Here is a 12,069-nt window from a genome sequence, read left to right as displayed (position 1 = left end):
CCCACGATCGTACTAGACGCCATGTTTTGCTTTGTTTCTTCTCTGGTGCCTCCAATTGTCTTGGCTTGATCTCCACACTTCATATTTCCATATATAGCTTCATTTCCTTCCCTCGGATGGTCCAATTTGTGCGGAAACATGTTAAACATAGGAATTTGTAATCTTTTGGACTCATCAGTCATTAGTGATAATACCGGAATGATTTTCTCAAAATATCCGGGATTGTCTGGTTTAAACAACATTGGAATGAGTGCAAAAAATACGCTCATGAGATGCTTCAGATCAGTTCATGGCTTTAACGACAATGATGGCCCTTAATTAGGGCCACTTGCACAAAGACTTTTCGACTGTCATTGACAAGGTCAAGTCGGCTTTGATAGAGGAGCGGTGACAGTGGCGCGTTGACGATTAATTTTGGTGGCGGTAGTGGTCATTCGGTGGTATAGAGACTTCAATGTAATTTTTAGTATTTTTGAGGTGCTTTATACTTCTGTTGAACTTTTATAATAGATCTGAATCTTCTTCTTTTTTTTGGAAAAGAGGCTACAATACTCAAACTTAATTTTGCTATATTTTTATAATTTCTAGTCTAACACAATGATTTATTAAATAGTGGTTATCTACAATGATTTTTTGAATGGTGTGCGTTCTTTGACTTGGTATTCCACTCTATACAAAGACACTCCTGTAGCTCCCTAACTTGCCTTTTTCAAGTGAGAGGATCCGATTCCACCAAGGCCTGGCCATCTGGGTCGTGCATGACATGTCGATCCATTAGCACGTGTGCTTGACCCGACACGTGGCTAAATGGTTTGTGCCTGCCACACATCACGTCTGAGGTCGTGCATGGGCCGCGAGGACAGCCAGCATGCTGGCACGACATGGCCCATTTTTTAAAAAAATTAGTTATATATAGCCCAAAAGCTTCAGAACAGCTCAAAAAATGGCCCAAAAGCCCGTGTCTCATAATCGATAAAATGGGCCACGAGCCGGGGAATGCTATGTCTCACTTATAGTGAGACATATAAGTGAGACATAGCATGCACTCGCGTCAGGTGCCTTCCTAAATTGGTTGGCCCAGCGCGCTGCCTAAATTGAAGGCCACAAGCCACTGTTCCATTTTTTATCACTTGTTCACGCTTTTCAAATATTTCCCCCTTTTAAATTCCTTCACATATTCTAAATATTTATATTACACAAAAAACTTTACATTAAACATTTGAAAAATGAATAACCAAGCATTTGAAAAATGTTAAATGTGCATAGAGAAAATGTTTCTCGTGTATACAAAAAACATACAATGTGTATGAAAAAGTCGATCATGTATTTAGAAAATGTTAATCAAGTATTTAAAATATGTTAATAAAGCATTTAAAAAAATATTAAATATGTACATAAAAATATTTGTCATGTATATGAACAATATGTACAAAACAATACAATGTTTATGAAAAAATATTGATCATATATTTAGAAAATGTTATTTGTGTATTGAAAATGTTCGTGGTGTATACAAAAAAGTACAACATATAAGTATTAAATAAAAGTGGTCATAAATTTTTTTAATCATGTACTCCCTCCATCCCATAATATAAGAACGTTTTTGGCACTATACTAGAGTCAAAAACGTTCTTATATTATGGGACAGAGGTAGTATTTTAAAATGTTATATGTGTATATAAAATATGTTTATGATGTATACGGAAAATGCTAAATGTGTACTGAAAAAAGTTGACATGTGTTGTAGTACTAAAAAGTTGATGTTTATAAACGGGCATCTGTGGGCAGTGCCGTGTGAGGCACCTTTAATGCGGGGCCAGCCCGGTTGGGCAGGTCTGTTCCACCCAGTTTGGGCCGCCGACTAGTTGATGTTCCACCCAGAGCACTCTTCTCAACCAACCGAGCAAATCGCCCACTGAGAGGAGCTGTACTGCTAAGCCTGCCATGAGCACGAGAGGGGAGATGTCTCCGCCCCGCCGCCGCCGCCGCACCTCGTCGCCGCCGGCCTCTCTGCCAGACGACGAGGACCTGCTCCAGGAGATTCTCCTCCGCCTCCCGCCGCGGCCTTCCTCCCTCCCCCGGGCCTCCCTCGTCTGCAAGCTCTGGCGCCGCCTCGTCGCCGAACCCCAATTCCAACGCCGCTTCCGCGACCACCACGGCAAGCCTCCTCTCCTTGGCTTCTTCCTCCAAGACAACATCTCCTGCCCGTTTGTTCCAATGCTGGATCCACCAGATCGCATCCCCGGCGCTCGCTTCTCCATGCCTCCCCACAAGCGCCACCGCATCATCGACTGCCGCCACGGACTTGTCCTTTTCCGCAGCCAAAGGCAGTCGCCCCGCCTACTTGTGTGGGACCCCGTTGCCCGCCAGAAGCGCCGCCTCATCTTCCCACCGGAGCTGGACAACGGCGAGATGTACATCATCAACGGGGCGGTGCTTCGCCCTGCCCGCGGCCGTTCAAGCCATTTCCAGGTGGCCCTCATAGCCCAAGACAAAGAATATACAAGAGTTTCCGGATGCCTTTTCTCATCGGAGACCGGTGTATGGAGCAACATCAAAACACTGCAGCTGGATTTGGCCAATAGGTGTATGCCACAGCCAAGTACTTTGATTGGCAATTCCATTTGCTGGTTAGATACGGCGCATCATGACCATCCTCAATATGCCATACTTGAGTTTGATCTGGATACGCAGAGCCTATCCGTGACAGAGCTGCCACCACACCTAGAAGCCGGATATGACCAATTAAGGATTATTAAACCGGGCGAAGACGGTGGCCTTGGCTTCATCCATCTCTCACATTTCCACGCGCAGATATGGAAGAGGAAGCCTGATTGTAATGGTTTGGCTGTATGGGTGATCGACAGAGCTATTGAATTCAAGGAACTTAGATCAAATTGCAAGGGCTACTCCCTCACTTTAGTTGGGTTTGTCGAGGAGAGTAATGCAATCCTTGTACTGACAGCTTCTGGCGTCTTCATGGTATATCTCCAGTCAATGGAGTTTAAGAAACTCTCCAAATTGTGGGTCTTCTGTCTCTATTATCCATTTGCATCTTTCTATCCTGCAGGTAATAGCAAGCCTTTATATAATTTTCTTTGCAGTATTATAAGATAATTTGTTTTGTAATTAGTTGCTGAAATGCCATCCTTGAGTGTTATGCTGATGATTGAAGTTCAAATAACATCAATTTTATCCTTTTGCTGCTTGATGAATTCTTTAAAAGAAAATAGTACTTAAGGTCATGTTCTTTTCTGTTGGTAAAATGCATAAATTGTTTTCAAATGTGGTCTTGTGTGCCTATCTGAAATATATATATATCTTTTCAGCACCTGATGCATAACAGTTGCAAATCGACGCAATAGTTTTTGTCACTTGTGGAAGAGCTCTGCTGTGATTAGCTGGTTCAGATGTACAACTGGGAAGCAAATAATAGGCTAAACCTATTATGTTTCTTGTCAGGTTTTTAGTTTTAACATCTCTTAACTTGTTCCTCTTTGTCTGACAAGGAATTGGTATTACTAAAGATGATTTCTAGAAAGTATCTTTTCTTTTGTGGATTGTCTTATGGTAATACTCCCTCCGACCGAAAATACTTGTCGGAGGAATGGATGTATCTAGATGTATTTTAGTTCTAAATACATCCATTTTTATCTATTCAGTACTGGACCGCAGTTCTACACATAACAGTATATAAAAGGGTAACTCCATTGGCACTTTTCGGAGCTTAAAGCTAGTTACACTCTTTCAATTGGAAGCGGGAACCAATTGAATAAATTGAAGTTCTATTTTATATTTTGTTGAATATCTTCCTGAAGTGAGGAGCTCGTTTGCAATTTTGCACCAGCGAATAAATAATTTTCTTCATGTCTCATGTTAATTTTCTCCGATTACATAACTATGCAGCTCTCAGTTCACCTAGAAGATAACCCAATATAATTGTCTCTTCTATCAACATTTTCCCATCAGAATTCTCGTTGGGTTCCTGACTTGGTATGCTCGTATGTATTGGCATTGTTGTTGGACATGGTGGTGGTGAAGTGTTGGACAATATGTGAGATGGTTGCCTGGTGAGACATGCTAGTATGATGTGATGACTGAAAAGGTGATGTAGCACTATCTCCTACTCCCTCCGTTCCGAATTACTTGTCGCAGGTATGGATGTATCTAGATGTATTTTAGTTCTAGATACATCCATTTCTGCGACGAGTAATTTGGAACGGAGGGAGTAGATGTGTCCATGGGAATATATATGCTATTTTACAATTTATATTGCTGCATGGGCTTTAATTGATGAATTTTTTCTTATGAAAGTATTAACTCACTTTGTAATTTGTAAGACATCCACTAATTTTCCTAAGTAATTGAGAAGAATGTATATAACAGAACATAAGAACCCTAACCAGTACAGTTTCCATTAGCACACTGGTAAGATATAACTGACAAGTATCTCTAGTCAAGTCAGATATTGCTTTTGCTTATATGCGGTCAATTTCTCAACTTAATAACTAGTAGATCAGTAGTTTATATATTGTCACATTGACTAGGTTCATATAAAAAAAATCCAGGTTATATAAATTTATAAATTTTTATGGCGATATTATATAGTGCTGAAAGGCTCAAAGCTCTGTTCTGACTAATGCCATGCGATGTTAAAAAATGGCATCCGTTTTGGGCTGAAACAAATGTTAATTTTTGAGTTGATAAACTATCAGCTAATACTTGTTCATTGTGAGTAGTTCCACTTTCAGTTTATAAGAAGTATACTATGCTTATAACTAAGCCAAATGTGTTTACTTATTCTTACTGTGCATGCTGTGATGTTCTAGACAGTTAAGTATTTGCCTGTCTCTGCATTTAAGAATCCATATAACTGATTGTATTATTATTATGTAGGTATGGCTAAGTTGCAGGTTGGCCCATCTGTGTAGTTTTTCGTATTTTCTGGTGTTGTGGCTAGTGATGCTCCACTTATGAAACTTCATCCGTTGTAGCATGTAGAATTCAGACATTTTCAGAAGCTACTTTCTCTGCATAGCAGCTAGCAGTGATGATCATTTCCAAATCTTTCTTCTGTATAAGGTGGTGTTTCCATTGTAGACTGAACCCATATAGATGGCCTTATGCCAGTAATCCGATCTGGTTTATCTTGGCACTTCTTTATGTCAGAGCCGAGCTAAGCAGGAACGTGGAACAGTACGATGATATAAAGAAGTGCCAAGATGAGAAGTTAGATGGCGCCATCCCAGGATACTTACAATTGCATCCTTCACTCTGCTCCTCGGCATTATTTCTAACTCATACTACTGAGCGCCTTGACGATCGACGCCTCCGCTCCAAAGCAAACAAACGAATATTCGTGTTGCTTTGTTTGTTTGACTGCGTCGAATATTTGGAGAATTGCACACACCTTAGCTAGAAGTTGATGCTAATTATGTAATTTCCTGGGATGGAGATCCCCTTGTTTTCTTCTAGCTGAACTGATCAAAAAGATGTAACTATCGTTTCGTTTGAATAAAGTGTGCCATTATTACTTAAAAAAAGAAGCATGTACTATGTGGCAGGGCAAATTGTTCAATGTCACAAGATATGCCGACTTTATTCTTAACTTTCCTTTGAGTGCACAGGCTAATGAACACTTTTTTTCATGGAATAGGGCACAAAACTATAACTTTTCTATTCGGTTGTCCTACTATAATGAATGGCTCGATCAGTTTGGTGTTAGACCAACGAAGGAAGTATGTCAGGGATCGTCTAGAAGGAACCCACTTTGGAAGAAAGTATGGAAGTTGGACGTCCCTAGCAAAGATTAAAAGTTTCATTTGGAAGGCTTTGCATGGTGTTATTCCTTGTTTGTTTTGTTTTGGTGTTATTCCCAACCTAGCATGGTTGTTCTCCTCTGATACATGTTGAATGTAGACATGTTGAGTATATGCATTTGATGTTGTTTGTTGAGTATATGCATTTGATGTTGTTTGGTAGCATGTGCTGAGACTCTGTTTGGCAGTTTGCATCTGTTTAGACATGTTGGTTGGTACTGTAGCAACCGGTATTTTCAAATAAATGAACAAAACATTTAAAAAATGTGAACAATTTTTTGAAACATGGAAAAAATAAATTTTTTAAAAGTTTAAACATGTTTTGAAATTCTAAAGTTTTTTAAAAATGTAAACAAAATTTGAAAAATATGAATATTTTCTGGAAAATTAAAATTTTTAAAAATCCAACCTTTTCTAATTTAAACAAAATTTAAAATTCTGATATTTTTTTATTTTTTTTTAATTTTAACAAAATTGAAAATCTGGACATTTTTCAAAAAATTGAACAATTTTTGGTATTCTGAAAATTAAATTATTTTTTTAGAAATTCTAAACATTTTTTTTGTTGAAACATGTTGTTGCTCGCTTCGCTCATGAATGCTCACCAGCGAACGATTGTTGTGGTGTTCTTTCTCCATGCATGCTAAGAGGGTATTTGGGTTGAGCACATGCATACCGAGGAGGCCCCGTGCAGGCTACCGGACGCTTAAAAGTGGGTTGAAAAGCGAATTTTTGAGCTTATACACCCTACCAAATACATCCTAAAGTGGGAGGCTGAGATATTATGCATGTTCTCTGCATGTGTAAAAGGGTGAATGAAGTGTGGATATCTCTGGGGCTGGATAAGTTTACATCAGAAGCATGAGCGATAGATCAGGTTCGGTCGACCTTGAAAATATTCTTCGTAGTGAAAGACATCGATCACAAGTGGTTGGATAGCTCGGCCTGAAAGAAAATGTTGCGGTAGCTGCTTGGTAGGTATATTTGATACTCCCTCCTTTGATTAGCTTATGGTTCAAACGATGATTTATATTGGGAAGATGAATGCCTAGTTTGATTATGGCTTGACATTGTTAAATGAGCCGAATGACTTTCCCAAGAAAACATGTACTACGTCAGCCTCCCTACCGAATAGTTGATCTAGCCCAGGATAGTCCAACACAGAGCTGGCCAAACAGGCAGGCACGACACGGCCCACCCCGTGCTGATCGTGCCTGCCACGATACGTCCCACAAAGGCACGATTAGTAAATGGGTTGTGTCGTGTCAGCCTGCGTGCTGCACACTCAGATCCAGACAGGGCCCAACTGCTATTTTGGCCGGCACACAAGGCACATAGGCCCGCACACGGTTTAGCCTGTTGGGCTGTTTTTAGGTCATCTTGGGCGTCTTGGGCTGTTTTTAGGCCATATATGATATATAATAAAAATAAAAATAAAAACATAAATATGTCATGTCGGTCCGTGTGCCCAGTGTCACGGCCAGGCACGGCCCCTTTGATGTGTCGCGTGATGAAGCGAGGCAAAGCTCCGATGGTCTAGCTCCACATGCAATGGCGCAAACCATTATCGGCAACAACATGGGAAGACTATGAAGTGCTCCGTTGACGCTTTCCAGCACCCCCAATCTGGGAGCAAGAAGACCCGAGCAACGACACTCGTTCTAAAGGCCCTTTCCAGTACTCTATGGTGGACAGATGCTAAACATGTTACATAAACAGAAAAATGACATGGCATAGCAATTATGAAGGAGAGAGTACTTTGATGACCCCATAAAGGATAAATACCAAGTACATGAACCTAGGTAAGCCACTTAAATAAAAGAAATTGACCAATGCATAAAAGAGTTTATGTGCTAAATTATTGAATAAAGTTGGCTTAGCAACAACAAACTAAAGCACATGTGCATTTTGAAGTTGAGTTGCTAAGCTATTTAATATAATTAGCACCTCGTGTAAGCATAGAGGCATAAAGACGAGGAGAGAGAATCACACCAGCCATGCAAGACCAGACTTGGTGACTGTCGAGTAGGCCCAAAGCCTAGAGTGGGCGTGTAAGTTCTGTGTAACCGACCGGTGGATCTCAGTAACAGGGTGTGTGTGTGAGTGGCCGAGAGCTGAGCGAGTCATGTACTTAATCCTGATCCTGAGGAGAACATGTTGTATGAAATGAACTAACCAACTCATTCTCTTCCTCTCGTTCCTCGCCCTATTCTCCCAAGTATCTCACCTACCCTCAACAGATCCCCCTCATTTCGATTTGGACAACACTAAAAAAAATCGATCTGGACAGTTGTTTTTTAGAATATCTTTTTTTAGAATATTTAGACAGGGGTGTTACAGGCGTGTCAGGCATGTCCCGTTTAGCCCGAGCCGTGCTAGACATGCTAGTGGGCCGGCATGGCTGGCACGGCCAGATAGCCAGTTCTGGTTCAACCAACCAAATCACAAAAAGCGGAAGCAACTAGTTAACGAACGCTCCTTCAAAAGCCTCGCAACGATCAGCGTCACTTGGCGCGCTCTCAGCCATTCGCCATGTGTCGCGCTCTGGACGCTCCCTCTGAATTTTTTTTATTTTTCCGCACGCGTTTTTGACTTTTTAAACGGGTTTTTCGGGTTTTTGAGACGTTTTGGTTTTCCCCCGATCTTCCTTAGCTTTCCGATCACGCGAAAAAACGTATTTTCTTTTTTTTTCTTTCGCGAAAGTCACGGTTTTTTTTCGCGAGAGGCACGAGTGTACTTTAGCGAGAGTCACGACCGTGCCTTTCGAAAACGAAAAAAAACATGTTTTTTGTTTTTTTTTCGCGAGAGTCGCGGTTTTGCTTCTGCGAGAGGCACGGTTGTGCTTTTGCGAGAGTCATGGCCGTGCTTCTTGGAAAAGGGAAAAACAAAACGCGTTTTTTGTTTTTTTTTCTTTCGCGAGAGTCACGGTTTTGCTTCCACGAGAGGTACGGTTGTGCTTTCGCGAGAGTCACAGTTTTGCCTCTCAGAAAGGGAAAAAATACGTGTTTTCTGTTTTTTTTCTTTCGCGAGAGTCACGGTTTTGCTTCCGCGAGAGGCACGGTTGTGCTTTCGCGAGAGTCACGGCCGTGCCTCTCAGAAACGAAAAAATGTGTTTTCTGTTTTTCTCCTTCCACGAGAGTCACGGTTTTGCTTCCACGAAAGGCACAGGCGTGATTTTCGCGAGAGGCACGGGCGTGCCTCTTTCGGAAAGAAAAAAAAATCATGCTCCCGGTTTTGGTTTTTTCGCCCGGTTTTTTCTGAAAAAAAGTTCGTCAAAACCTATCAACATGGGATCTAGTTTTAAAAATCTCAACACGAGGAATCCAATAGTGAAAACGGTTCGAGATTTGGACACACGGTTTAAAAGATAAAACATTTTGAATAAACAGACCTACGGAAAAAGGAAAACTTTCAGGTTGTGACAAGTGGCATGTTGCATGTGCGCCACTTGTCGCGACTGGGAAAGTGGAGTGTTCTTTTCAACGAGTACTTCTTAATTAGTGATTTCCACAAAAAATTCATTGAGGGGAGCTATAATCTCAAAGAAAAAAAAAGAGAACCCATTGTAGGGAGCTGCACTGCGAAGAGCGCAAGAGGGGAGATGTCTCCCCGCCTTCGCCGCCGCCGCACCGCTCCGCCGCCTGCCTCTCTGCCAGACAACGAGGACCTGCTCCGGGAGATTCTCCTCCGCCTGCCGCCGCGCCCTTCCTCCCTCCCCCGGGCCTCCCTCGTTTGCAAGCGCTGGCGCAGCCTCGTCACCGATCCCCAATTCCAACGCCGGTTCCGCGACCACCACGGCAAGCCTCCACTTCTTGGCTTCTTCCTCCATGAACATCGCTCCTGTTCGTTTATTCCAATGCTGGATCGACCAGATCGCATCCCCGGCGCTCGCTTCTCCATTTCTCTCGATGACGGCCACATCATCGACTGTCGCCACGGACTTGTCTTTTTCCTCGGCCAAAGGCGGCTACTTGTGTGGGACCCCGTTGCCCGCGAGCAGCGCCGCCTGCTCCCCCACCAGAGCTGGACAGCCACCAGATGTCCATCTTCAACGGCGGTGTGCTTCGCCCTGCCGGCGGCCGAGGCTGCCGGTCTAGCCATTTCCAGGTGGCCCTGATGGCCGGCGACAGAGAAAGCGAAAGAGTTTCGGCATGCCTGTACTCCTTGGAGACCGGGATATGGGGCAATATCAGCTCACTGCAGCTGCAATGGCAGAATAGGATGGGAATAGGAACAAGTACTTTGACTGGGAATTCCTTTTGTTGGTTAATTCAGAGGAACCATCAATGTGTCATACTTGAGTTTGATCTGGATAGGCAGAGCCTAGCTTTGAGAGAGCTGCCACCACACATAGATGCCGGCTATCACAACCTAAGTATTATGCCAGCCGAAGATGGTGGGCTTGGCTTCATCTATTTCTCACAATTCCAAGCCCAGTTATGGAAGAGAATGCCTGATTCTGACGGTTTTGCTGTATGGGTGCTCTACAGAGCTATTGACTTTGAGAAGATCGGATCAACTTGCAAGCGAGACTACCTCTTTTTACAGGGGTTCGCCGAGGAGAATAATGCAGTCCTTGTACGGCGACCTTCTGGTGTCTTCTTGGTCTATCTCCAGTCAATGGAGTTTAAGGAACTTTCCCATACGATGTTCTGTCATCACCATTATCCATTTGCATGTTGCTATGCTGCAGGTAATAGCAAGTCTTCATATAATTTACTTCACAGTATTATAAAACAAATTTAATTTTTAGTAATTAGTTGCTGAAATGCCTATCATATCCTCGAGTCTGATGATTGAAGTTCAAATCACATCAATTTTTCCTTATGCTGCCCGATGAATTCTTTAAAAGAAAATAGTGCGTAAAGTCACTGTTAGTTTTTCTGTTGGTCATATGCACAAATTGTGTTTCAAATGTAGTATTATGTGCCTATCTGAAGTATACATCTTTTCAGCACCGGATACATAATAGTTGATTGACACAATAGTTCTTGTCCCTTGTGGAAGAGCCCTGCTGGAAAAAAAATGAAAATAGGTTGAACCTATTTTATTTGTTGTTAGGTTTATATTTGGGATGTCTTAATTTGTTCTGCTTGGTCTGACAAGAAATTGAGTTTACCGAAGATGATTTCTGGAAAGTATCTTTTCTCTTTAGGGAATTGTGTTATGGTAATATTCTGTACTGGGTCGCGGTTTTCTTAACAATGTGACACATGCCATGACAGTCAAAAATGGAAGAAAACTTGATGGAAGCTGAGCCCGAACCAACCAAATGTGTAACTCCATCGACACTTTTTGAAGCTTAAAGCTAGTTACACTCTTTCACTTGGAAGCTGGAACCAATTGAATAAATTGAAGTTCTATTTTCTGTTTAGTTGAATATTTTCCTGAAGTGAGGAGTCCATTTGCACTAGAGAATAAATAACTCTCTTCATGGCTCATATTACTTTTCTCAGATTACATAACTATGCACCTCTCAGTTGACCTAGATATCCCATTCTAATTCTCTCTTCTATCGATGGTTTTCCATCGGAATTGTCATTGGTTCCTGACTTATTATGCTCGTAGGAACTGGCATTCTTGATGGAGATGAAGCATCGAACAATATGTGAGATGTTTGTTTGGTGAGACATGATAGTATGATGTGATCACTGCAAAGGTAGCGTAACATTATCTCCTAGATATGTCCACGGGAATATGTATGCTATTCTACAATTCGTTGCCGCATGGGCTTTGACCGATGCTTTCTTCCTATGTGTATTAACTCGATTTGTAATTTGTAAGGCATCCACTACTTTGCCTAAGTAATTGAAAACTATATATGCCAGAGCACAAATAATTCAGAATCCTAGTTAGATTAGTTTCAGTTAGCACACACTGCTAAGTATCTCTAGTCAAGTCAGATGTTGCTTTTATTTTATATGAAGTCAAGTTCTCAACTTGATCACTACTAGATGTCTAGATCAATAGTTTATATATTGTCACATTGACTAGGTTCATAAAAAAAAATCCAGGTTACATGAATTTGTAACTTTATATGATGATATTATATGTTGTTAACTTCTGACGGTAATGAAAATGGTGGTTGAAGGCATAAAGCTCTATTCTGAGTTCTAATGGCATGCAAAGTTATAAAATGGCATCCATTTTGGGCTGAAAGAAATGTTATTTTATGAGTCCTGCCAATACTAGTTCCTTTGTGAGTAGTACTTCAGTTTATATATAAGAAGTATGCGGACGGAAACTTGTG

The 12,069-nt window shown here is 41.5% G+C and overlaps 1 protein-coding gene across 5 annotated transcripts; it reads left to right on the top strand.

Moving 5' to 3' along the window:
• The first annotated feature begins 1,885 nt into the window (after nucleotides 1-1,885).
• LOC125545843 lies at nucleotides 1,886-5,155 on the top strand. Of its 5 annotated transcripts, none has more exons than XR_007300296.1 (3): nucleotides 1,886-3,070; nucleotides 3,970-4,105; nucleotides 4,897-5,155. XR_007300296.1 is itself a non-coding variant. In XM_048709891.1 (2 exons), the coding sequence occupies exons 1-2, from the start codon at nucleotides 1,945-1,947 to the stop codon at nucleotides 3,987-3,989; spliced, it is 1,146 nt and encodes a 381-aa protein (XP_048565848.1). In that variant the 5' UTR covers nucleotides 1,886-1,944; the 3' UTR covers nucleotides 3,990-5,155. The 5 variants fall into 5 exon arrangements, 2 of the variants coding, with proteins under 2 accessions (XP_048565848.1, XP_048565846.1); XR_007300295.1 differs by having other exon boundaries at nucleotides 3,907-4,105; XR_007300297.1 differs by having other exon boundaries at nucleotides 3,330-4,105.
• Nucleotides 5,156-12,069: the final 6,914 nt, after the last annotated feature.

The sequence above is a fragment of the Triticum urartu genome, chromosome 3 (genome assembly GCF_003073215.2).
Source record: "Triticum urartu cultivar G1812 chromosome 3, Tu2.1, whole genome shotgun sequence".
NCBI classification, from domain to species: Eukaryota; Viridiplantae; Streptophyta; class Magnoliopsida; order Poales; family Poaceae; genus Triticum; species Triticum urartu.
This window is presented reverse-complemented; position numbering and strand designations above follow the sequence as displayed.